The 25,351-nt window shown below is 33.2% G+C and overlaps 1 protein-coding gene across 8 annotated transcripts in view; it reads left to right on the top strand.

Annotated features, from left to right (window-relative positions):
* Nucleotides 1-25,351, top strand: part of LOC149805326 (cilia- and flagella-associated protein 70-like) — a 106,033-nt gene that overhangs the window by 13,640 nt on the left and 67,042 nt on the right. For all 8 annotated transcript variants that reach the window (XM_089949237.1, XM_089949241.1, XM_089949239.1 and 5 more), the window contains exons 6-9: nucleotides 1,409-1,585; nucleotides 5,197-5,324; nucleotides 13,392-13,541; nucleotides 17,184-17,268. In XM_089949237.1, the coding sequence (XP_089805363.1) occupies nucleotides 1,409-1,585; nucleotides 5,197-5,324; nucleotides 13,392-13,541; nucleotides 17,184-17,268 (540 nt within the window). The remainder of the gene's footprint in view (nucleotides 1-1,408; nucleotides 1,586-5,196; nucleotides 5,325-13,391; nucleotides 13,542-17,183; nucleotides 17,269-25,351) is intronic.

The following is a 25,351-nucleotide window of genomic DNA, read 5'->3' as shown; positions in this document are numbered from 1 at the left end:
AAACATTCTGACAGTTATGGGTGTTGACTATTTTGAATATTTCTCCATTTTCATGTTGGTACAGGTTAACCTTTATTTGTACTGTACTAGATTTTTTTTTTGCTGCAAATACTTTTTTTTATGTAATCATAGCTTTTATTTTTATTTTCCTCATTTTCCTAATCCAGGTAAATTTCATAATTAATATTTCCTACATGATCTGCATGTTGGATTTAAAAACCCCACTTGTAAGGCAATAATGTTTTGACAACTCCTCTGATTGATACATATTCAGTGCCCCAGTAGAGTCCCATATTCAGTTATCTGTGGGTGCATGTTTGTTTTGCACAATTTAAAACTCCATGTAACTATGTCAGTTAGTCTTTTTGGATGGGTTTGGTTAAGATCTATGCATTTTATTGAGGTAATTATATATTCGATTTGCTGAGCTTGTTATCACTCTGTAGACTGTATTCCAATTGTATTTCACTATTCTTTTATCTTATATTATCATTATCAAAGACAGGTTCTGTAATAAGGGAGGTATGCAGATATTATTGAAGTACCATGCATCTGATTGAACTTGTTACCTTTCTAGATCTAAAGACTTTATTTTTTATTCAGTTTTCTGGAAAACTTAGTAAATGGGTTGATATCAACATCTTGGATGATTTTGATTATGACTGTACATATTTTAATAATGCATTAAATTATCGTTAGAATGAATTTTATCAGGACATAGAAAAATGCTTGGTAAATCAACATGTTATAAAGTTTGGAAGATAGTTTACACATGTACATAAGCATTTTATTCAAATAGTCAACTGTTAAGTTATGGAAGTTAGGTGTCAGGCCCACTTGGGCTCTTGCATTTTTCAATTATTTTCCTCCACCATTTGTCTTAGTGCACCAAATGACATAATTTAATGTTGTTTTTGGACAGCAACAAAAATTCTATTTCTCGTAGTCTGGAAACATACAGAAAATACATTATGTGTGTGTAATCTGCATACAGAATATAAAAATGTCAGATTTATAATATCATAATAAAAAAACATGCCTTTGTTTCATTGGGTTTGGAAATTAAAGCTAAAGTCATAATAATTCTGTAAGAATGAAATTGTAATATGGTTTTAATGTATTTTAATTTATGTTTATTTCATCTTGATCATAATACACAGTCTAGGAACTCACATGTTGGCTGTAAGTGTAGATAATAGAAAAAAAACTGGACAATCACCAAATGTAGGTTGGTGAAAACGTTTGCCTATACAACCACAAAATGGAATCTGATATTGAACTCATGAAAATAGTGGTGCAAAGTTTTTTTAGTTCCCTGTAATATGCAGGTTGTCTGTCAAATGATAATTTTAAACAATTGCTGTGCTTCATATATTTTACTGATTTTATCAGATGCTTCCATTTTCAGCCAGAGCTTGATGTTTCAGTTTCCGTCAATGAGCCACTGTTGGATGAGACTCAGCTGAAGTGTGGAAACCTGTTGACAATTTCGATGGAGTCACTCTTCTCACCACCAGACGGCTGGTCACTTACAGGAATCCAGTATGCTTATGTCACTGCCCTTCCTGTACCTGTCAATTCAGAGGTAAATTTAATACTCCTCAGGTAGTGGTCTGTACCTGGCCACTGTGTGTGTTGGTTTGAATTTTTAATGTAGCTGTAACAATTTTTCAGTCATATCACTATGATGTCTGCAGTGTGGCAGTTTATAGTGATGTCTAGCACTGGGGCATTATGTTTCAGACATGTAGCATCATGTCTCACTTATTCATATTACAGTATCCTGACACCAGGCCGACCAGTCCTAACACTAACCTCTTAATGCTGAGTGCCAGGCGAGGCTGCTGTTAGTACCATTTTAATAAGTCTTTGGTATGACTTGGCTGGGGTTCAAACATGTGACCTCCCACATCCGAGGCAGGTGCTCTAACCTCTAGGCCACCAGAGCAGTCATACCTGACCTCTAGACAGTTTAAATATGGCTTTTTATGAACTATCACCTTCATAAAATCAAAGCTTTCTTTTCAAAACATGAAATCCACATGGTCTGTGCCCTTCAACAAGAGGCACATATGGGCCTGAGATTGATTACTTTTGACCTAATAGCCAAATGCAAGAGAAGTTGACCAAGACATCTTTGTCAGTAGGAGGATTCTCCAATGCTGTTGATTGCATACTAGATCAAAACAACTGTTTTAACATGTCTCTAGTTTTGGTATCTTCATTAACATTTTCTGGCATATCAGCATCCAGTGTTAAAAGACAGAATGCTTCCTGTCAAAGTCAGTCAGATAAAGCTGTTTATATGCTTTTCTATTTTTGGTATCATAATTTTTGCTGATAAAGCTTCTTTGGGGTACAGACCTCATGACCCATTTTAAATTATTGTAAAGAAAAAGAAAATATTGGCCATTCGGGTAGTAACATCACATATATGGGTTTTGGACACCTCACAAATAGGTGAAATACCTCACAACCCATCAGTGAGAGATCCACTTTAAATTAAGATTCCAGTTTGTTTTTAGTGGGGCAACTGAAAGACAATTACATCAAATTATAAATGTTTTTGCAGTACAACATGTTAATGAGGGTTCATACTTAAAGTTAAATGACAATATTTATATACTTTTTATTAACTGACCTGGAGTTGATAATACCTTAGGTTGTAACTCTTTGCAGTTTGATATAACCAATCAGATTTCACAAAGAGAAACAGTTTTATCAGGGTGAGGTTGATTAACTTGTCATTTTGACAAGAGCGTAGATAAGGGATGAAATACCAAAGGAAGGAGGGGAATTCGGCTGATGACATCTGTGTATCCACAGTTTAACTGTATATCAATACTATTTGGAGCTCTGCAATACTTCATGAAAAAAGTAATTTAATTTGTTTACTTTTTAAACTTTACAATAGCAGTCATGGTGGTGGATTATAATTTGAACAAATTGAAAATCTTCATGCCAGGATGCTTCCTGTCAAATTTTGAACAGTTTGGGAGAAGTTTTTTAAATAGTTTTTATTGTAATTTTTGAGCAGTGGTTATATTAAAGGGAACAGGTTGGTTGTTGTTGTTGTTGTTTTGGGGCTTAACGCCATTTTTCAGCACACGATAGGCTATACATGGCAGCCAGTATTAATGGTGGAGGAAGAACCCGGGAAAACCCCGGAAAGAACCACCGACCCACGAGAAGCTACTGGCAAGCTTTCTCACATACCCACATTGGCTGAATCCTAGACTCGAACTGCCGCAGACAGAGGTGAGATGGCAGTGATCCGTAATGGAGAGCGCTTTAGACCACTCGGCCACTCGGGGCCCCTAGGGAACAGGTTGGCATCTACTGAACAAAATCTGAGAAACCTTGATGCCAAAATGCTTCTTGCTAAATCTTGTTTGTGTAAAGTGATTAAGTGGTTTTTGAGCAAAGTTTTAAATGGATGACAGACAATGCACCATGGAAAATGCATGATAGATGAAGGATTATATCATTAACTCAGTTTTGTCTTATGGTCCAGTGAACTTAAATAGTCTAAAAGGAAACAGTTTAATTTTACAGTGAAATTTTGACCAGAAGTTTAATGAGAGATTTGTACATTTTTCTTATTTGGGTCCTAATTCAGCTAAACTTAAATGTTCTGGTGTGATTTACACTTATCCCTACCCATCTTTTAATAGAATTGATTAGATATTCTTTGGAGTTACAATAATAATAAACTATAAATGATGACTAGTGATAGATAGCTGATGCTTTGGAATTTGTCTTTACAAGATTTTAATGATTTAATGTAAATACAAGCCAATAGCTGGTTCTGTGCAATTTTTCATAATATAAAAAGAGACCCAAGTGGGTCTGATATCACTCATCTGGCTCACATAAGACATGAATAATATATGCAGTTGTCATATATAAAGATACTCACACAAGATCTTGATGACATAGGCTTATACACATACCAGATTTGATCAAAATATGATCAAAAATAAAGTCTCTAGATTGGTTACAACAGTAGGCTGATAAATCAGACCCACACATATGATGATATTGACTGGTGGTTTAGGGGCTGATATTGTCTATTCATAAAAAAGACCTGCACAAATCTGCTGCCATTTTTGTCTGCACACTCAGTGTATATTTTATACACTTACCGTTATTTCTTGCAATTGTGGAGCTACCACTGGCTGAAAGATTCTTTTGGTGACATGTAGATTATATTTCTGGAACAAATCTTATGTCTGGTGACTTGTAAATCCACATGGAATTAGCACAACCCTCTGTCCTGTGGCCATTTTGAATTTCACACTAGATGTGGCTATTACCAAATACTGGTAAGTGTCTAAAGTGTACGTAGGTGCGTTCTGGAAAGATCTGTATGCAGCAAAATGGTACATTTTGATGAATATATGGCATCAGGCCCATATATCGTTCCTCTGTATCGACACAGATTTGGGGGGGGGGTCGATTTATCAGACTAATAAAAGATCAGCCAATCAAATGAAAATAGATGGTCAATATGTGCTGATGTCACTTATAATCAGACTCACCCAAGATCTTGATGATATAGACTTATACATGTACCAAGTTGATCAAAATATGGTCAGAAATACAGCCTCCAGAGGATGAATACCTGATCAGTATGGAAAGCTGTCACTTATAATCAGATTTATACAAGATGTGGTGATATAATCTTAAACTATGTGTTATCAAATCGTATGAGAAATACAGCTTCTAAAGTGTTGAAAAATCAATCAGATGATAAAATTCCTCATTAATATATATAGTTAACACTAATAATACAAATAGTTACAGCTTTTCATTGTGTTTACAGTAATAATTGGAATTTCACAACTACAAAGTACATTAATACAATCTCATTTACATATTTCATACATAAGGTCACCTTACAAGAGATGAAAGATTGCATCTTTATTGACTTTCATGAACAAAACTATATTGTACCAATATGTATACACTTTCCTTTCCACCATATATGTTCCAAAGAAGAATTGCATACTGATGTGATCATATACATTACTGAAGCCCAACTAAATCTACATTAAACAATGATGCTTTTCACATTATTTTCATGTAATAATTGATCCAGTGAGAGCTATCGTAAAGGATAGAATACATATTTCAGGCAGTATCATATAAATTGTATTAACTCTTTTGTAATTCCTCAAAATCTGTCTATTTCAGCGTGAAGCTCCCATCATTTTTGCGAATGGACAATTAAAGCCAGGAGCAGACAAGGAAATACCAAACAAGCAGAAAAGATGGGCCCTACCAGGAAATGCACAAGGAAATGCTGTCTTCATTCCAGAAAGGTGCTATAAAAGAGAGAGAGAGAGATAGAGAGAGAAAAGCCTCACTGGTAAAAATGGCAAGCTGACACACCATTGCGTACACAATTATTGTCTGATGTTGCTTTAGGCAAGGTATATAGGCCTTGTGTTAAAGTACATTCAGTTGGCTAACAAGGAGTCAGTTGCAGACCAGTGAACAATGAAACTGTTACTTGTGTACTTTTAATGGGGGGGTAATATTAATAGGGTTTATATACCAGCATGCATATTTACAACTACATATCATGTCAGATGGTTGAAATGGCAAACTGACACACCATTCCCAGAAAGTACTGGGGGAGGGACTACAAACTTGTATTTTGAGGCCCCAAAATGGGGGTGAGGTGTCAGTGCATGTGACCCAAATGTGATGTGTAATTGGAAATAAGTTATCTTTTCATATAATCCTACAGACAATGACTGAGAATTCAAATTTTAATAAAAGAAAATGTTTTCTATGATGCATTAATACATTTTTCAAGCAAAACATTTTGGTAGACCTAGCATTGTCAAATATCACTACATACACAAATATATGTATATACTCAAAAATATACAACTATCTAGACATTAAATTAGAAACGAATTACACCAGATTTTGTCTCTAAAATCCATTGGACAAATACAACTTAACTAGATGCAGTCTTTCCTGCTTTTATTAGTTTGGGGGGTTTGAAGTGTTGCAAGTTCCATTAAAGTTCATCTCTGCAATCTCGAAAGACTAGATGGTTCTATAGTTCAAACTTCACTGAAGATCATGTTTTAGAAAACAAGTTTTCTGAATCTGCATAGCTGTGAAGGAGTGTGAAACATGCAATGGCCACACTAGTTATAATCTTTAAAATGTTAATTATTTTTGGGTTTGAGCTCTGAAATCATGCGTTACTGTGTTGACAGTTGCTGTGCACTCTTGAATGAGTAAATATTGACATGGTATTCGCAGTATGGGCATTGGTGTTATGATGTATGGTGTTACTGCATTGACAGATGCTGTCAAATCTACAATGAGTAAATGTTTTCATGGTACTTGCAGATTGGGCATTGGTGTTACTGTGTTGACAGATGCTGTACACTCTAGAATGAGTTAATGTTGACATGGTATTTGCAGTATGGGCATTGGTGTTATGATGTATGGTGTTACTGTATTGACAGATGCTGTATACTCTAGAATGAGTTAGTGTTGACATGGTATTTGCAGTATGGGCATTGGTGTTATGATGTATGGTGTTACTGTATTGACAGATGCTGTACACTCTAGAATGAGTTAATGTTGACATGGTATTTGGAGTATGGGCATTGGTGTTATGATGTATGGTGTTACTGTATTGACAGATGCTGTATACTCTAGAATGAGTTAGTGTTGACATGGTATTTGCAGTATGGGCATTGGTGTTATGATGTATGGTGTTACTGTATTGACAGATGCTTTCTACTCTAGAATGAGTTAATGTTGACATGGTATTTGCAGTATGGGCATTGGTGTTATGATGTATGGTGTTACTGTGTTGACAGATGCTTTCTACTCTAGAATGAGTTAATGTTTAAATGGTATTTGCAGTATGGGCATTGGTGTTATGATGTATGGTGTTACTGTGTTGACAGATGCTGTATACTCTAAAATGAGTTAATGTTTACATGGTATTTGCAGTATGGGCATTGGTGTTATGATGTATGGTGTTACTGTGTTGACAGATGCTGTCTACTCCAGAAGTAAATGTTGACAGTGTATTTACAGTATTGGCAAACAATAAAGTTCTCCTCTTAGCTGCTGCACTTCACAAACTCAACTACCAATAACAAAGAACCTAATGTGCTGTAGCTTAGTGCACTTGCAGATCAGGGTCAATGTCGTTTGTTCTAACAAATTGCATGTACCCAGATCTGCTGGCATTTTATGCGAAGGCAGATCTGGGTCTGCACAGTATGCAGTTGGACTTGACTTATAAACGAGTATATACACTATGTCAGCAAGGGATTCTAACATTTAGTTTTGCTAGGCTTGACTGCTTCACTGATGGCTTATTAATCCCTAAATCACAGCTGAGTTTCAAGATTTTGCTAAGCTTGACTGCTTCACTGATGGCTTATTAATCCCTAAATCACAGCAGAGTTTCAAGATTTTGCTAGGCTTGACTGCTTCACTGATGGCTTATTAATCCCTAAATCACAGCAGAGTTTCAAGATTTTGCTAGGCTTGACTGCTTCACTGATGGCTTATTAATCCCTAAATCACAGCAGAGTTTCAAGATTTTGCTAGGCTTGACTGCTTCACTGATGGCTTATTAATCCCTAAATCACAGCTGAGTTTCAAGATTTTGCTAGGCTTGACTGCTTCACTGATGGCTTATTAATCCCTAAATCACAGCTGAGTTTCAAGATTTTGCTAGGCTTGACTGCTTCACTGATGGCTTATTAATCCCTAAATCACAGCTGAGTTTCAAGATTTTGCTAGGCTTGACTGCTTCACTGATGGCTTATTAATCCCTAAATCACAGCTGAGTTTCAAGATTTTGCCTTCAAAAATGGATAACTCTTACACACTATTTCAGCTACTAAAATACTAATGTTTTTCATGTTTACAAATATATGGAGTGAAATCTGGCTTCAAAGAAATGTTGCCAATGATGACAACTAGCCAGTATTCATTAATAAAGATAGTATAAACATTATCATTCAAGTTAATGAAGTAGAACTGTTGTTTCTTCAACATACATATCTTTCATTTTTCCTAACTTCAGATCATATAATAATAATAATAATAATAATAATAATAATGACTTTATTTAAAGAAGCTCATATATATATATATATATATATATATATATATATATATATATATATATATATATATATATATATATATATATATATATAATGCACAATTTTTACAAGATAAGGTGTCTTTAGACAACAAATGCTATTAAAAATTTGAAAGTTGATATACTGCTGGAATAAAATATGTACAAGGCTTCAGGGATGAATACATACAGGATAGTAGTAGTGAACATGTATAAAACGTTATAAGTGAGTACATGATAACAATGCTGTAAAAAGTAGCAGTACTGAATTAAACAAAGTCATACAAATGATTGTTTCTTTAGATATTGACTAAGAAGCTTTTTAAAAGCATGGCATGTGTCAGCTGACTTTATATAAGGTGGTATGGAGTTTCATAGTTTGGCTCCAGAAAAAGCAAAACTCTTTTTATAAAACTCTGAATTTGGTATAAGTAAATATAACTTGTTGTTTGAGATGGATTTTAGTTCATACAAATTTAAAATTACATATAAGATAATTAGGAGTCAAAACATGTAAAGATTTATAGACTAGTAAACCATTCCAAGATTGAGTTCTCTGCTGAAATTTTACCCACTTTTGAGTTTTAAAAAGATTTCTTGATGGTGTATCTAAATCAGCATCAAAAATAACTCTAGCTGCTCTTTTTTGAAATTTCAGTAATCTTTCCTGATTTTCTATACCACTATTACCCCAGATAGAACAACAATATTTTAGGTGTGGCATGATATATGCATTGTAGAATATCTTTCTCTGTTCTTGAGGGAGATAAGATTTTATTCTGTTAAAGAGATAGAGCAATATTGGGTCTGTCATAATGCCAAGTAGTTTTTCATTTTGAGACTGTTGTATATCCATTCCTTTTATCATTACTTTGAAATAATTTTTTTCAACTTTTACTCTTGCTTGACTACCTATGATCATGGCTTTTCATTTGGCTGCATTTATCTTCATATCATGGTGTTCACACCAATTATTTATTCTTACCAAATCTTTATTTAATTTAGTGCTAATCTCATGACCTGTTGATCGAATGTTATATAATGTCTTATCATCAGCGAACATGTTGGTGGTGGATAGCTCAATATGATATGGTAAATCATTGATGTATGGCAGAAAGTGTAATGGTCCAAGAACTGATCCTTGTGGAACACCCAGCTTTATCAGTTTCTTATCTGAAAGTTTATTTAAAATAGAAACTTATTGTTGTCTGCCTTCCCGATAGGATCAGAACCAAGTTAAGCTTTCATGATTAACTTGATATATGCTGAGCTTTTTCAGCAGGATTTTGTGATTTACAAGGTCAGATGCCTTTGAAAGGTCAAGAAACACTGTGCCTGCAAGGTTGCCTTGATCTATTGCTGTTAACCAATCATCTACCATTCTAGTTAGTGTAGTCTGGCATGAATGTTCTTCTTGAAAGCCTGATTGTTGTGAATGTGGCAAATGAAATGATTCCAGGTAGTTTCTAAATTTATTACAATCATGTCCTTCTAATATCTTTGAAAGTGGTGATAAAACTGATATTGGTCTATAGTTAATCATATCAGAAAGATCTCCCTTCTTGTGTATTGGAGTTATTTTTGCCAGTTTTAGCCTTTTTGGAAAAATATCTGTGGAAATATTTGGACTCATGATATAAGTAAGTGAAGGTGCAATCACTTGAGATGAGAGTTTAAGGAATTAAGCACTTATATTATCAAGACCTGTTGTAGTTGTGACATCAAGTTGGTCTAATTCATTTAAAATGAATTCAAGGCTTATTTTAGGGATTTTGAAGCACTCTTCTTTGCTAAGTTTTAAGAAATATGTTCATTTAATTCATCACTGGAAAATCTTCTAGGAGTTGTGAAATCCACAAGTTTGTCATTTATATTTACAAAGTAATGATTGAGTGCATTTGCAATTTCAAGAGGTTCTTGCTTAATATCACCATTTGCATCACTAATACATGTAAATGGCAGGTTATTGACAGATTTGCCTCTCAAGTCATTGAAGGTTTTCCAGAGTTTTCTAGGATTCTTATTTTGTAATATTATCTGATATTTCAGTGGAATAATAAGTTTTCTTTGCCTTTTGAATCATTGACTTGACTGTTTGTCCATAATCTGCAATTGTCAGTATCTTTTAATCTATGAAATCTATCCCTTGTCTTAATAGCATTCAGTATATCACCTGCAATCCAGACTGGTTGATTTTGTTGCTTGACTATCTTGAAATTAAAAGGAGCATGATTGCTCAGGGTGTTAGTAAACATATCTATCCAGATGTCATGAGCATTTGATGGGTCATCAGAACATTCAATTACTGACCAAGGGATATCTTTCAGTTCTTTAAGGAATATTTGTGAATTGAATCAATTGGATTGTTTCCCCTATGTAAATTATCATCATGTTATCTCCCAAAGCAGTGCTTCACCTAACATTACTCATCTAAGTAATCTGCATAATGATCGCTGGTGATCTGTGACCACCTTACCATTGAATCCATTCTATGACAATAACTGTATGGACAGGCCCATGAGCATTAAGCATGATTCTTTATTGTTTTATACAGGTTACAGGCATATATCAAGAAAGTTCTGTCTTTTTCACTTAGTTTCTTTATTTTCATCCAACCAAACAATGAAGAAACATAATGGAACCTTTTAGCTTTTTGGAAAACAAATGCTTACAATGTTGTAAAACTAAAAACTAAAAAAGTATAAAAGGAACATCAAATCATCACTCTCTGGAGTTCTTCTATCCTGACTAAATTGAAATCATGGTCAGTCAAGAGGAAACATCAAATAGTAAACGAACAAAATTCCAACATATTTTTTTTCTGATTCATATTCTAGCTATTCTTTTTCATTGTAATGATCTCTACCTGGCTATTGATTGTACAAATCGAATTATATTTTTTTTTTAAATTACAAATAACTCCATCAAAATATTTCAGTGGTTGTTAAGAAAGATGATAAAATTTGCTCTCTCTGATACAAAGAAAAATGGTGTAGGGACATATGAGTAAAATATGTTTCAATAGAATAAAGGTACAGAATTAGGTAAAAACAAAAGGAAAATTAAGAAAGGAAGTATAGGAAACAGGAGAAATAAAATTTAACAATTCTTCCAGTAACTTTGGCAGAACTTTTTATATGGGCTTATTTTACATCCTGCATTTGTTATGAGATAGTGGCATACCTGCCATAACATGATGTGTCGTGTTAAAGAATTTGTTTTTACTCCCAAATCCCCTGACTTGGTCATATTTAGAAAAACACATTTTCAGAAATGTTTTAAAAAAACACCAAAACAGCACCTTAGTCTGTGCCTGTAACATGCAGCATGTGTAAACAGTAAACAGTCCTGCTTGGAGCTCATGTGTAAAGCTATCCTTGGAGTAGTTTATACAGCTAATTGTCATTCAGGAAAGTAAAAGGCAAGGTGGTCATTTAACCCCCATTTCATGCATTACTTGATTGGCTGACAATAGCTATGGTGATGTTTTAAGTCCTTCAAAGACTGTTGTGGGGGAACCCATTAGGCTAATTTGCATAGGTAAAGTTCTCAAAGCAGAACAACCAAATTCATTTTTTGCTATAAGCAAGTCAAGGAGATGCATGTTGAAGAATAAAAGTTATTATTACACATCATTGCCTTGAATGTTCAAGCCATCTTTATTAAAGATTATTGGCAAGTTTGTTAACAACAGCCACATTTCTATGGAGTTGTGTTTACTCCATATATAACGTGCAAAGCATTATTATTTCAGTCCTTGGAACAATGTTCAAGTTTGATTCATCTTTTAGGCAAAATGGCAAAGCACATTTCTTGTGATTCAGGCAACAATGAGCTATCAGTGAAGCAAGCAAAGTCCAACAAAATTAATTTCAGAACTCCCAATTGATGGAGTTTGGCTTTATGAAGCACAGCGGCAAGGGGAACATTTCAGTCTGTGTGTATATACTGCAAACAACATATCGACATAAGTCATTCTGGAGTGTATGACATCGAATGAAATAGCAGTACCTCCTGTATGTAACATCAGGACAAAACAGAACATATTCAACAGGCTGAATAGAACATTCAGATTAGTTCTTTTTATTATCATTGATTTTTCTAAATCTTGTTAAAATACCAATTATTAACTGACTCATGCTTTTCAAGATAATTTTAGCAACAAAATAGATTGATTGAAAGACAGTAATAAGCACATGCTCATGTTTACATAGTTAATTTGCATCGTTAAAATGTTAACACCCATACAGGACAGTGCCATTTATTACTGCTTTATTACCTATAAGGCCCCCATAAAGTTTGAAAATATTATGTTCCCTCCTCTCCTCTCAACGAAATGGTCAGTCCCAGATGTGATGGACATTCTCTTTTCTATAGAGACAAGAGTATCTCATGGTCAGACAACGTTAGATTCAGTTCTGACGATATTAAGGTTATGGTCATCTTGAATACCAGGATTCCTTCAGTGAATCCAGCAGAGAAGTTTGAACAACAGTACCATCCAGATTCTAATGAGTGTAAAGATGAACACAAAAAATTACACTAGCGTTACCTTCCAACCTGCTATTGAACTACCGTTATTAGCAAAGACTACTTCTATTTTGCTATGCAATGGATTTTAAACCTGAAACTTGGTGTATGTTTTTATTTAGTGTCTTCGTGATTGTGATTATGTGAATGTTGGCACATAAGTTTGTGGTGATGATATTTGACAAAGCTAAGTCTACCAACTATTTTTTTTAAAGCGTATAAAATACTTTTTTTTTTTAAAAACAGAAAAGCTCTATTCTTTTATTCAGATTATAATTTCCAGTCATTTTCTTTAGTCTTACAAAAAAAGCCCAGCTTATTATCAGTGAGATGATGAGGCTTTGTCTTTTTGTCTTGGGACCTCGAAAAAAAAAACACGAGAAAAAACATGACTGTCTGGGAATATGGCGAGTATGTTGTAGTAATTCAAATTCATTAGTCTAAATAGCATATAAGATATTGCCTGTCAGATTTTAGAAACAATTTTTCTTTTTTCATTTCTGGAGTGTCTTAGTCTTTAATATGAGTAAATAAAGCATGTTTTCCCATTGATTACAAAAGTTTTGAAAAATTATATCTTGTATAAAAAAATTATTCTTATATATTTCATTGAAATCATTAGATAATCATTCCAGAAATGGTTATAGATATGAAAGTTAAAGAGATCTTTGAGGGCATCATGCATGCATAAAGTATTATAACATTTTGTGTCTCTTTCCAGTTTTATCTCATCTGATCCGATTGAAGATGAGGACGGGGATTTTCGTGCTAAGGAAGATCGAGACCACAGAATGCTGTCAGAATCTGAAAAGAATCGAGTCACATGGAACACTGAGAGAAGGTGTTATATGGAAACAGGGGCAGTTAAGAGGTATGCTGTATTAATTCAAAATTTGTCATTGCCATTTTGGAAGTAAAGTTTATATGGAGAATTTGTCATTTCCATATTGGCAATAAAGTTTATACAAAAAATTTGATAGTATCATATTGGAAATAAAGATTATATGGAGAATTTGTCATTTTCATATTGGAAATACAAATTTATATGGAGAATTTGTCATTTCTATATTGGAAATAAAGTTTGCCTGGAGAATTTGTCTTTACCTTATTGGAAATTAGGCTTACATGGAGAATTTGTCATTTCTATATTGGAAGTAAAGTTTACTTGGAGAATTTATCAGTACCTTATTGGAAATATAGTTTATATTGAGAATTTTTCATTTCCATATTATAAATAAAGTTTACATTGAGAATTTATCATTACCATGTTGGAAATAAAGTTTATATAAAAAATTTGTCAGTACTGTATTGGAAATAAAGTTTATATAGAAAATTTGTCAGTACCATATTGGAAATAAAGTTTTTATAGAAAATTTGTCAGTCCATATTGGAAATAAAGTTTATATAGAAAACTTGTCAGTATCCTATTGGAAATAAAGCTTATATAGAAAATTTGTCAGTACCATATTGAAAATAAAGTTTATATAGAAAACTTGTCAGTATCGTATTGGAAATAAAGTTTATATAGAAAAATTGTCAGTACTGTATTGGAAATAAAGTTTATATAGAAAATTTATCCATACTGTATTGGAAATAAAGTTTATATAGAAAACTTGTCTATATCATATTGGAAATGAAATTTATGTAGAAAATTTGTCAGTACCATATTGGAAATAAAGTTTGCATGGAGAATTTATCATTTCCATGTTGCAAATAAAGTTTATATAGAAAATTTGTCATCTCCATGTTGGAAATAAAATTTATATAGAAAATTTGTCAGTACCGTATTGGAAATAAAGTTGATATAAAAAATTTGTCAGTGCTGTATTGGAAATAAGGTTTATATAGAAAATTTGTCAGTACCATATTGGAAATAAAAGTTTATATAGAAAATGTGCCAGTACCATATTGGAAATAAAGTTTATATAGAAAATTTGTCAGTACAGTATTGGAAATAAACTTTACATAGAAAAATTTTCAGTACCATATAGGAAAGAAAGTTTACATGGAGAATTTGTCATTTCCATGTCGGAAATAAAGTTTATTTAGAAAATTTGTCAGTACCATATTGGAAATAAAGTTTATATAGAAAATTTGTCAGTACTGTATTGGAAATAAAGTTTATATGGAAAACGTGTCAGTACTGTATTGGAAATAAAGTTTATGTAGAAAATTTGTCAGTACTGTATTGGAAATAAAGTTTATATAGACAATTTGTCAGTACTGTATTGGAAATAAAGTTTGTATGGAGAATTTGTCATTACCATATAGGAAAGAAAGTTTGCTTGGAGAATTTGTCAGTATCATATTAGAAATAAAGTTTGTGTGGAGAATTTATCATTTCCATGCTAGAAATAAAGTTTACATAGAAAATTTGTCATTTCCATGTTTAAAATAAAGTATACATTGAGAATATGTCAGTACCATATTGGAAATAAAGTATACATTGAGAATATGTCAGTACCATATTGGAAATAAAGTATACATTGAGAATATATCAGTACCATATTGGAAATAAAGTATACATTGAGAATATATCAGTACCATATTGGAAATAAAGTATACATTGAGAATATATCGGTACCATATTGGAAATAAAGTATACATTGAGAATATATCAGTACCATATTGGAAATAAAGTTTATTTTGGTCAGATGCATATTGTGAAGATATAAGCAACTGTATTCATTGGAGAAATTTTTTGCTGGAACCTGTAACTTTTGGTTAGACATTTCTTAAGACTTAGTCCACATTGAAAATAATAAGTATAACAGTATTCATTTAACTAAAACTTTTTACAGCAATTGCTCATTATTAGGCCCTTAATTATAATATGTATGGTCATGATTCCCATTTCATTTAAATTCATGTCATACTTCATTATTATGTTGATCTCACTATGAGGCAGTATATATGGCTCCCATGGACAGTGTTATAATGAGGGCATACTGTACTTCATTATAAAGTGGTCTCACTATGAGGCAGTATATATGGCTCCCATGGACAGTGTTATAATGAGGGCATACTGTACTTCATTATAAAGTGGTCTCACTATGAGGCAGTATATATGGCTCCCATAGACAGTGTCATAATGTGGGAAAGCTGTATAAAGTTTTATTACAAAGAATTACTGGATTAGGAAAGAAGCTTAACCCTTCTCTTGATGATGATAGCTTCCACTGACTGAAACCTTTTAATCTGCTATCTGCCATTTCTCTTGCATGATTAGGGAAATAAGAGAATTTAGCAGTTGTATTGTAAAAGAAATTCCAGCTTGTTAATTTTGGTAAAATTTTGACATCGAAGGTCCAAAAATGAAGAACTGTTAATTTTTACCCCATTATAAAATCAAGGTATGTAGCTTCACATTATAAGGAAAAAAAATAAGTTCAATGACTAATTCCCAATTTGCAATCTAAAACTACATTTTCACCATACTGTAATCTGTTGCATTTGATCTAAACAATTGATAATTTTAGGGAAGTAACACAGGTTAAAGAGTGAAGTGGAAACATATAATCCACATAATGTGAAGCTCATGTATAATCCACTTAAGGTGAAATTCATGTATAATCCACATAATGTGAAGCTCATGTATAATCCACTTAAGGTGAAATTCATGTATAATCCACTTAAGGTGAAATTCATGTATAATCCACATAATGTGAAGCTCATGTATAATCCACTTAAGGTGAAATTCATGTATAATCCACATAATGTGAAGCTCATGTATAATCCACTTAAGGTGAAATTCATGGATAATCCACATAATATGAAGCTCATGTATAATCCACTTAAGGTGAAATTCATGTATAATCCACATAATATGAATCTCATGTATAATCCACTTAAGGTAAAATTCATGTATAATCCACATAATATGAAATTAAGAGGACCAGCAAATTTATTTCATTTTACTGTAAATTAATTATTATTTTATGTGTACCAGTTTTCATGGAGTACAAGTTTTCATGGATTTCATGGTTGCTTCAAACCACAGATTAAAAAATGCAAAGAATTTATTTTTACCTTCAAAACAAAAAGACCTATTTAGCAATCTTCAAATACAAATGCCAACAGAAAAAACTAATTTGTCCAAATAAACATAAAAATTAATGCCCACAATAATAAATTAATTCACATTATCAGGGTTTTTCATAAATTGTTTTCCTTTTTTTTACATATCAAACTGTGTACATGATTTTATTTTTAATAGTGTTTCATAATTTATACTGCATTTTAAATTGCCCATTGAAATTACTGTACTAAATTGTGATATGATTAATAAACAGAAATAGTGTTCTGATAAAAAGGCAAAGGTACAAATCACTTTCAGTGGTATTTATATAACTTTGATTAAAGAAACATCTATTTTTGAGTCTTAGTAACACCAACTTTTTGTTTCAGCATTTATAAATCAAGAGCTCTTTGTTTGAAAAGAATATTTTCCTTGATGTGAATATTTATGCACATGTCAAGAGTTTATACTTTTTAAAATGAATTTTGTCTTCAGTTTCCAAGACAAGATTGCCAAGTGTCGATACTGGCCAGTAGAAGTTATGAGATTGCCCCAGCCAGCCAGTGGGAAGGGGAAAAAGGTAAGAAGCTGAAAGATATTGTAAGAATACTGTTTGATTAAGTATCCAACTTACACACACACGCACACATGTATATGTATATATATATAATTCAAAGAATTTATTTTCTTCTTTTGAATGCAAAGTGAAGTATTAACAATAACTTGCAGTAGTGTGAATTAAATCCCAAATAGTCCTAAAAGCTCTCTCACAAGTCCAGAAGTATAGAATATTCCAAATGAGTTCTAGTGGTATTCCAAATGAAGTCTAATTTATTGTGCTGATGTGTCAGTCACCTTGAATAGTGCTGATATACCAACAGTCTTGATATGTCACAATGATTTAATCCAAAATATTTTTTAATAAGCTCACAGTAATTCCAGAATAGTTACTTAGTCCTAATGTTTATGAGCTCCTTCTCATTTCAGTGAATAATTGAAATAAATAAATCCTCTCATATTATAACTGAACACAACTAAAGTTGATTCTATTAAGTCTGATGTTTAAGAGAGGAATAATTAATTATGTTACTCACTACTCTGTAGAAGAAACTAAGACACAATTTCAGAACCATGATGAGAATCAAAAGTTCATTTCCAAAATATTCTCACTTGTCAACAAGGTCAGGTCCTTTAACATCCAACCAATCAGAAATCAGGTGACCTGGTTTTCCAAAAGAGGTAAGCAATGACTTGAATTCAAAACCCATCAAATTCGTCAGCAAGATCTAAAGGTCACATAAACATGTTTACCAAGCAAAATGATCTATCTTATTGTACACACAGACAGACATACAGACACACAGAGTTTTGTATGATACATGTGAAATAAATTTGTGAAAGTATTATTGTAGAAAATTAATTTTTTTCTGCTAACCAATATGTACTGTCATTTCAGTAATTTATCATGCTTTCAGTGGCTAAATTTAGATCAGAGTATATGTTATTGTTTTTCACCATTTATGCCTTGCTTTATTCAGTAACTATTGCTTTCAGTGAAATCCCCTGCATGCTAACTAATTAAAATTTTCATTCTGATTAAGTGATTAACTTTTGACTTGATAATGAGTTGTCAATAATTGTTGTAATTATGTTCTAATTTGTGCTGTTTTGAACATTTTGACATGTCAAAGCCACAGAACAGTTTTCTTTATGTGTGTCCTTATTTTTCCATGTCTTATCCTCCTTGCCTATTTTTGGAGACAGAAGGTTTGTTGTCTGATAGGAAATGTATCTAGTGTATTGTGCTTTGTACTTGTTGTTTTTCTTGATCTAGCAATATCCACTGATCAAGGTTTAACATGATGCACATAATGTCAACTGTCTTCTCTTTTGTTTTGTTTTATTTGTTAAAAATAGTTTGGTTTTTGCTGTTATTCTTTTTTCTTACTTTTCTGTGTTTGAGAATTGTTGAATAGTAGAGTGTAAGTTAACAATCCTACAGAAGATCTCTAGCTTTAATACCAGCATAATTTTCAAGTAAAAATTGTTCAATTTCTATCATATTAAAATTATAATAACAGTAACAAAAAAAGAAAGAAGAGCAACCACTGTAATAAATTAAATTTTAAAAATTCAGCAGTATATTTTGGTTTCATACTAAAAAGGAATTTTCTTTTAATTTATAATATTTCAAATCTTGGGATTGTTTTACTTTCTCATTTAGACCAGTCTCCGTACACAAAAATACAATCAAGATTGCATTTCTCAATGAACATGTTTTTTTTATAGATATTATGAATGGTTAACTTTGAAGATGAAAATTTATCATTGGCTCCTTCTTCTCATGTGATTGTTTTCATCCACCAATAGACATAAACCTGGTTCTCACAGCCACTAGATGCACCATCTGTCTTTGCATACCTGTAATGTTGTGAACTTATATAATAGGCATACCTCAACAAGCAGATGAGTAAGATATATTGTCTGTAATATGAAGTCAGATCAGGGTCATCAGAATAAGTCTCCTAATTAGCAGACATTAAGAGTCCAAAATTCAAAGACCTAGGCAGTTTATTGTTTAAAAACAATGAGTCATTGGACTGGATTTGGAGTGGATCACTGGAGTTTGAATGGAACACTGGAGTTTGAATGGACCATTGGAGTTGGAATGGATCACTGGAGTTTGAATGGATCACTGGAGTCTGAATGAATCATTGGAGTTTGAATGGATCATTGGAGTTTGAATAGATCACTGGAGTTGGAATGGATCACTGGAGTTTGAATGGATCACTGGAGTTTAAATGGAACACTGGAGTTTGAATGAATCATTGGAGTTTGAATGGATCATTGGAGTTGGAATGGATCACTGGAGTTTGAATGGATCACTGGAGTTTGAATGAATCATTGGAGTTTGAATGGATCACTGGAGTTTGAATGGAACACTGGAGTTTGAATGAATCATCGGAGTTTGAATGGATCACTGGAGTTTGAATGGAACACTGGAGTTTGAATGGATCATTGGAGTTTGAATGGATCATTGGAGTTTGAATGGAACACTGGAGTTTGAATGGAACACTGGAGTTTGAATGAATCATCGGAGTTTGAATGGATCACTGGAGTTTGAATGGAACACTGGAGTTTGAAAGGCTTAATCTGATAAGAATGTATCTTGATTTTAGATACATGTTAAGATGTAGGGCTGTTGCACACCAAAACTTTCTCATCAATCAACTGACAAGATGGTTGCCATGATCCATATGTTATCAACAGTAGCAGGGGACATAGCCCTAAAATTTGTCACCAATAGTGTGTTTTTCATGTTTGTTATATGATATTAGTAAATTAATAGTGTGGGAACTGTACTAGTAACATTAACAGATGTAATGGTGCTATGATATTAGTTTATTGTTTAGAAAGCTTTGTCTGTGTACATCATTATATTCATCATATCATGTATCAAAAATATGATTAGGTCACTCCATTGCTGATGACTTCCAATTCACACCAGACTTCCTAGGTTACTCCATTGCATTTATGAGGTTTCCTAGGTCACTCCATTGCTGAGGACTTCCAATTCACACCAGACTTCCTAGGTCACTCCATTGCTGAGGACTTCCAATTCGCATTTATGAGGCTTCCTAGGTCACCCCATTACTGATGACTTCCAATTCACACCAGGCTTCCTAGGTCACTCCATCAGTGAGGACTTCCAATTCACACCAGGCTTCAGGCTTCCTCGTTGTTGCTGATAGTTCATGCTAGTTTGTGTTGACTATTAAACAGAACTGCGAGAACTTGATCTTCCAGAAAATTACTGCATTCAACCATTTAAACTATGCACCCCTCTTGAAACTTCACTGGCCTAGATCTGCTGTTGAAACATATCAGGAGATCAGGTCTATGCCTTTGCTGAAAGCATGGGTAGAACAAATAGTGTAGACCTTGATATACTGGCATTGCACTATGTTACAGTAGATCTAGTTCTTTTCTGTTCCAAACTTTATGTACAATATACATAAAAATATATTACATGTATTTGTCACTACATCTTATAATAAAATGTGCCTGTTTAATTTAAACCTCTTCTAATGGCATACAAATACATTGTCTTTATTGTTTTACAAATGTACATGTCAGTCACATTGCTCTCATCAAAAACTTTTTTTCAATTCAGACTAAAGCAAATAGAGTTCCATTAGGTACACATTTTAATTTGTGACACAATTTAAGCACAAATGTATTATTTAGGTATCTTAATTTTTCCCCTAATAGCTTTTTGACAAGAGGGTCTAGCCTAGTTTATTTACATTTACAATGTATTTGTTTAGAACTATGTTGACAATCTATAGTTGTATTTGAAACACACCAGTCTTATACACTTTTAAATCTTGTAATATTATATATGGTTGATGCAAGTTATCAAACTAAATATTGAAATATTAAACAATCAAATCTTCTTAGATGTTTTTATAGTTCAATACTCTATCCTGCTTTCATTACATTCCTGTTTCAAGCAGAATGGTTCAGAAATAGTTCGGAAATAAAGACAATAAGATTTATGAAATGCTACCATCAGTGATTGCTATAATTCTTCTAAATTCTCAAAAAGATGGGATGAAGTTTGTATTACTGGTCTTGTGTAAAATTTGCAAATTATATCTTTGTTGAGTGACTTATCTCCATGATAATGAAACATCATTGTCTATATATATATATATATATATATATATGCACACACACACACACACACATATATATATATATGTGTGGGGGTGGGGGTGTGTTGGGTTTAAGAGCACATCAGTACAAATCCTGTCTGTATAATGCAGGGTAAGTTTAAGTATAAAAAAAAAACATATAAGACAAAGATAAATGCAAAAAGGGTTAGATCCTTAAAATACTGTCAGATTTTTCTATTCAAAGCACACTTTTAGAAAAAGACCTTTTAACTCATTAAACCCTGGTGGTTTTTGTCATTTTCGCCTTAAATGCAAGTAGGAAACACATTTTGGGGACTATTTCTGAATATATCATAATACATCAACTTTCAAGAGATTTTCCATTAGCCTAACGCTTAGTTGTGTTAGAAACATCATTTTTCATGTTTACCAGTCTGTGTGCAGTTCAGACTGGTCTGCCTTAGATTTAAGGCCAAAAAGTCTAAAATATGGAAACAAAATCAGATTCCGACCACGGGCAAATTTTGGGTGGAAAAAACAATCCCAAAAAATCTGGTTTTTCTCTCTGTATTTTGTAGCGCAACTAGAATGTACAGATTATTTGGTATTATTGTAGAGCTACATCTGTCTACCTTTCAATAATACCACCCACTGTAGTGTGTTGTACATGACCTTGATGCTACAGAGCTCAGCAGTAGGTTACTATGTCCTGCCACGTAAACACGGCACTAGGGGTTAATGAGTTAAACTAGAACATCATCATGGGGTGCATCTGTTAGCAAAGTTTTATGACGTGCATGAGGAAGGGCCTAGTGCTGCACCCAAGTGTAAACTGTGTTGACCTAGATCTGCACCCAAGTGTGAACAGTGTCAACCTAGATATGTATCCAGGTGTGAACATCCTGACCAAGATCTGCTTCCAGGTCTCAAGTGTGAACATTGTTGACTTAGCTCTACATCCAAGTCTAGGTGTGAATATTATTAACCAGCTAGCTCAGCATCCTAATCTCATGTGTGAAGATTGTTGACCTGGCTCTGCATTCAAGTCTCAAGTGTGAAGATTGTTGACCTAGCTCTTCATCCAAGTCTAAGTATGAATATTATTGACCTAGCTCTGCATCCTAGTTTCAAGTGTGAACATTGTTGACCTAGCTCCTCATCCAAGTCTAAGTGTGAACATTGTTGACCTATCTCTTCAACCAGATCTAAGTGTGAATATTATTGACCTAGCTCTTCATCCAAGTCTAAGTGTGAACATTATTGACCTAGCTCTTCATCCAAGTCTAAGTGTGAACATTGTTGACCTATCTCTTCAACCAGGTCTAAGTGTGAATATTATTGACCTAGCTCTTCATCCAAGTCTAAGTGTGAACATTGTTGTCCTAGCTCTTTATCCAAGTCTAAGTGTGAACATTGTTGACCTATCTCTTCAACCAGGTCTAAGTGTGAATATTACTGACCTAGCTCTTCATCCAAGTCTAAGTGTGAACATTGTTGACCTAGCTCTTTATCCAAGTCTAAGTGTGAACATTGTTGACCTATCTCTTCAACCAGGTCTAAGTGTGAATATTATTGACCTAGCTCTTCATCCAAGTCTTAAGTGTGAACATTGTTGTCCTAGCTCTTCATCCAAGTCTAAGTGTGAACATTGTTGACCTAGCTCTTCATCCAAGTCTGAGTGTGAACATTGTTGACCTAGCTCTTCATCCAAGTCTAAGTGTAAATATTATTGACCTAGCTCCGCATCCTAGTCTCAAGTGTAAATATTATTGACCTAGCTCTACATCCTAGTCTCAAGTGTAAATATTATGGACCTAGCTCCGCATCCTAGTCTCAAGTGTAAATATTATTGACCTAGCTCTACATCCTAGTCTCAAGTGTAAATATTATTGACCTAGCTCTTCATCCTAATCTCAAGTGTAAATATTATGGACCTAGCTCCGCATCCTAGTCTCAAGTGTAAATATTATTGACCTAGCTCTGCATCCTAGTCTCAAGTGTAAATATTATTGACCTAGCTCTGCATCCTAGTCTCAAGTGTAAATATTATTGACCTAGCTCTGCATCCTAGTCTCAAGTGTAAATATTATTGACCTAGCTCCACATCCTAGTCTCAAGTGTAAATATTATTGACCTAGCTCCGCATCCTAGTCTCAAGTGTAAATATTATTGACCTAGCTCTGCATCCTAGTCTCAAGTGTAAATATTATTGACCTAGCTCTGCATCCTAGTCTCAAGTGTAAATATTATTGACCTAGCTCTGCATCCTAGTCTCAAGTGTAAATATTATTGACCTAGCTCTGCATCCTAGTCTCAGGTGTAAATATTATTGACCTAGCTCCGCATCCTAGTCTCAGGTGTAAATATTATTGACCTAGCTCTGCATCCTAGTCTCAAGTGTAAATATTATTGACCTAGCTCTGCATCCTAGTCTCAAGTGTGAACATTGCAACGTTTACCAAGAGTAAAAATTATTGGTCTAGATCAGCTCTATGTTAAATAATCCACATCCAGTTAAGGGTTTACATAGCTAATTTGAAATTTAATAAACAGTTTAACATGGGACTGCAGGTGCATTATAATAGAAGATCTGGGTTTAAGGTGTTCTGAGCTGGATGCAGGAGCAAATAAGCATGGTATTGAAAACCATGCTAAATTCAGAGATTGAATAATGCAAGTATAGAATATGATAAATTATATATTTTTCACTTTACAGATTTTGTTTTTTTACAATTTCAAAATGTGGATATTTTTTATTTTGTGATTACTCTATTCTAATTTTCCAGCAATATTTGGTAAATCAAAAATAACTATTCAATATTCATATATTTATTATATTCATATGCTATCACACAGACATAATGAAGGATCCCTATTGACACAGAAAAACTTATAATGGTCTCCATATATATAGTTTACACAATATGTTAACAAGAAACCAAAAAGTTATTCACATTCTGTTCATTCTTAAAGTTTGCTTCTGAAGCAAAACAGTTTTAGTAGTGTAAATGTTTAAAATCTATTCTTCTATAATTTGTGTGGCAAGAGGGATCTGTACTTTTATTTCCAGTATGTAAACACATGCTAAATTCAGTTTAGACTCTAAATCAAAGAAATGCACAGCTTTCCATATATTGATGTGTTCTTTTTCTATATATTGATGTGTTCTTTCTTGTATATTTTTCATATCTCACTGCATTTGTCTTCTGTTTCAGTCCAGGTAGGGCCAGGTCTTTCCACAATATATTTAATTAAATTTGTACATCTCTGTAACAATAATCATCACATGCCTAAAAGAAACAAGATTTTATTATTTTTTTTGTTGGTATTTTACAAGATAGTATATTGGTCATCCCTTTTAAACTAGCAGTGTAGTAATTCACTGAGCTCCTAGGAGATATTGATCATTTGTTTTGACTAGCAGTGTAGTAATTCACTGTGCTTTGGAAATGTTGATCATCTCTTTTGAACGAGCACTGTAGTAATTTGCTGTACTTAGGAAATGGTCCTGATTAAAGAAAAAGTAAACAAAAACAAAGAAAATTATTGCCACTCTGTCCTGCAGTGAGTCAATACATTCTGAAATAACATAATATCTATTACAGGTATTTGCATAATTACAAGAAATTACATGGCTAGTATACTGGTACCAGTGGTACTTCCTAGATATTAGTATTAAAACTCAAATTCATAAGGTGCCTATTAACTGCAAAAGTCACTGAACTTTTTATAACTACAGTACTTGTATATTGTAATGTAAACAGACACCAGACTTGTGAGAGGTTAGGAGTCAACAGGTCTTTTTTGAATATTTATGGGACATTTTTACTGTCCATATTAAAGGAAATGGACCTTTTCTTCACCTGATAAGTATGGGAATTTCAGATTTAAAAAATAAGTTAGTAGATTAGAGCACAATTTTATTGTTTGCAAATATAGGGCCAGAATTTCATGTTACAAACACTACCACCTGACCCTACCTTC

Source organism: Sinohyriopsis cumingii, chromosome 2, assembly GCF_028554795.1.
Source record: "Sinohyriopsis cumingii isolate HCF-2022 chromosome 2, ASM2855479v2, whole genome shotgun sequence".
NCBI lineage: Eukaryota > Metazoa > Mollusca > Bivalvia > Unionida > Unionidae > Sinohyriopsis > Sinohyriopsis cumingii.
Note: the sequence above shows the minus strand (reverse complement) of the source record. Positions and strands in the feature narration are given on the sequence as shown.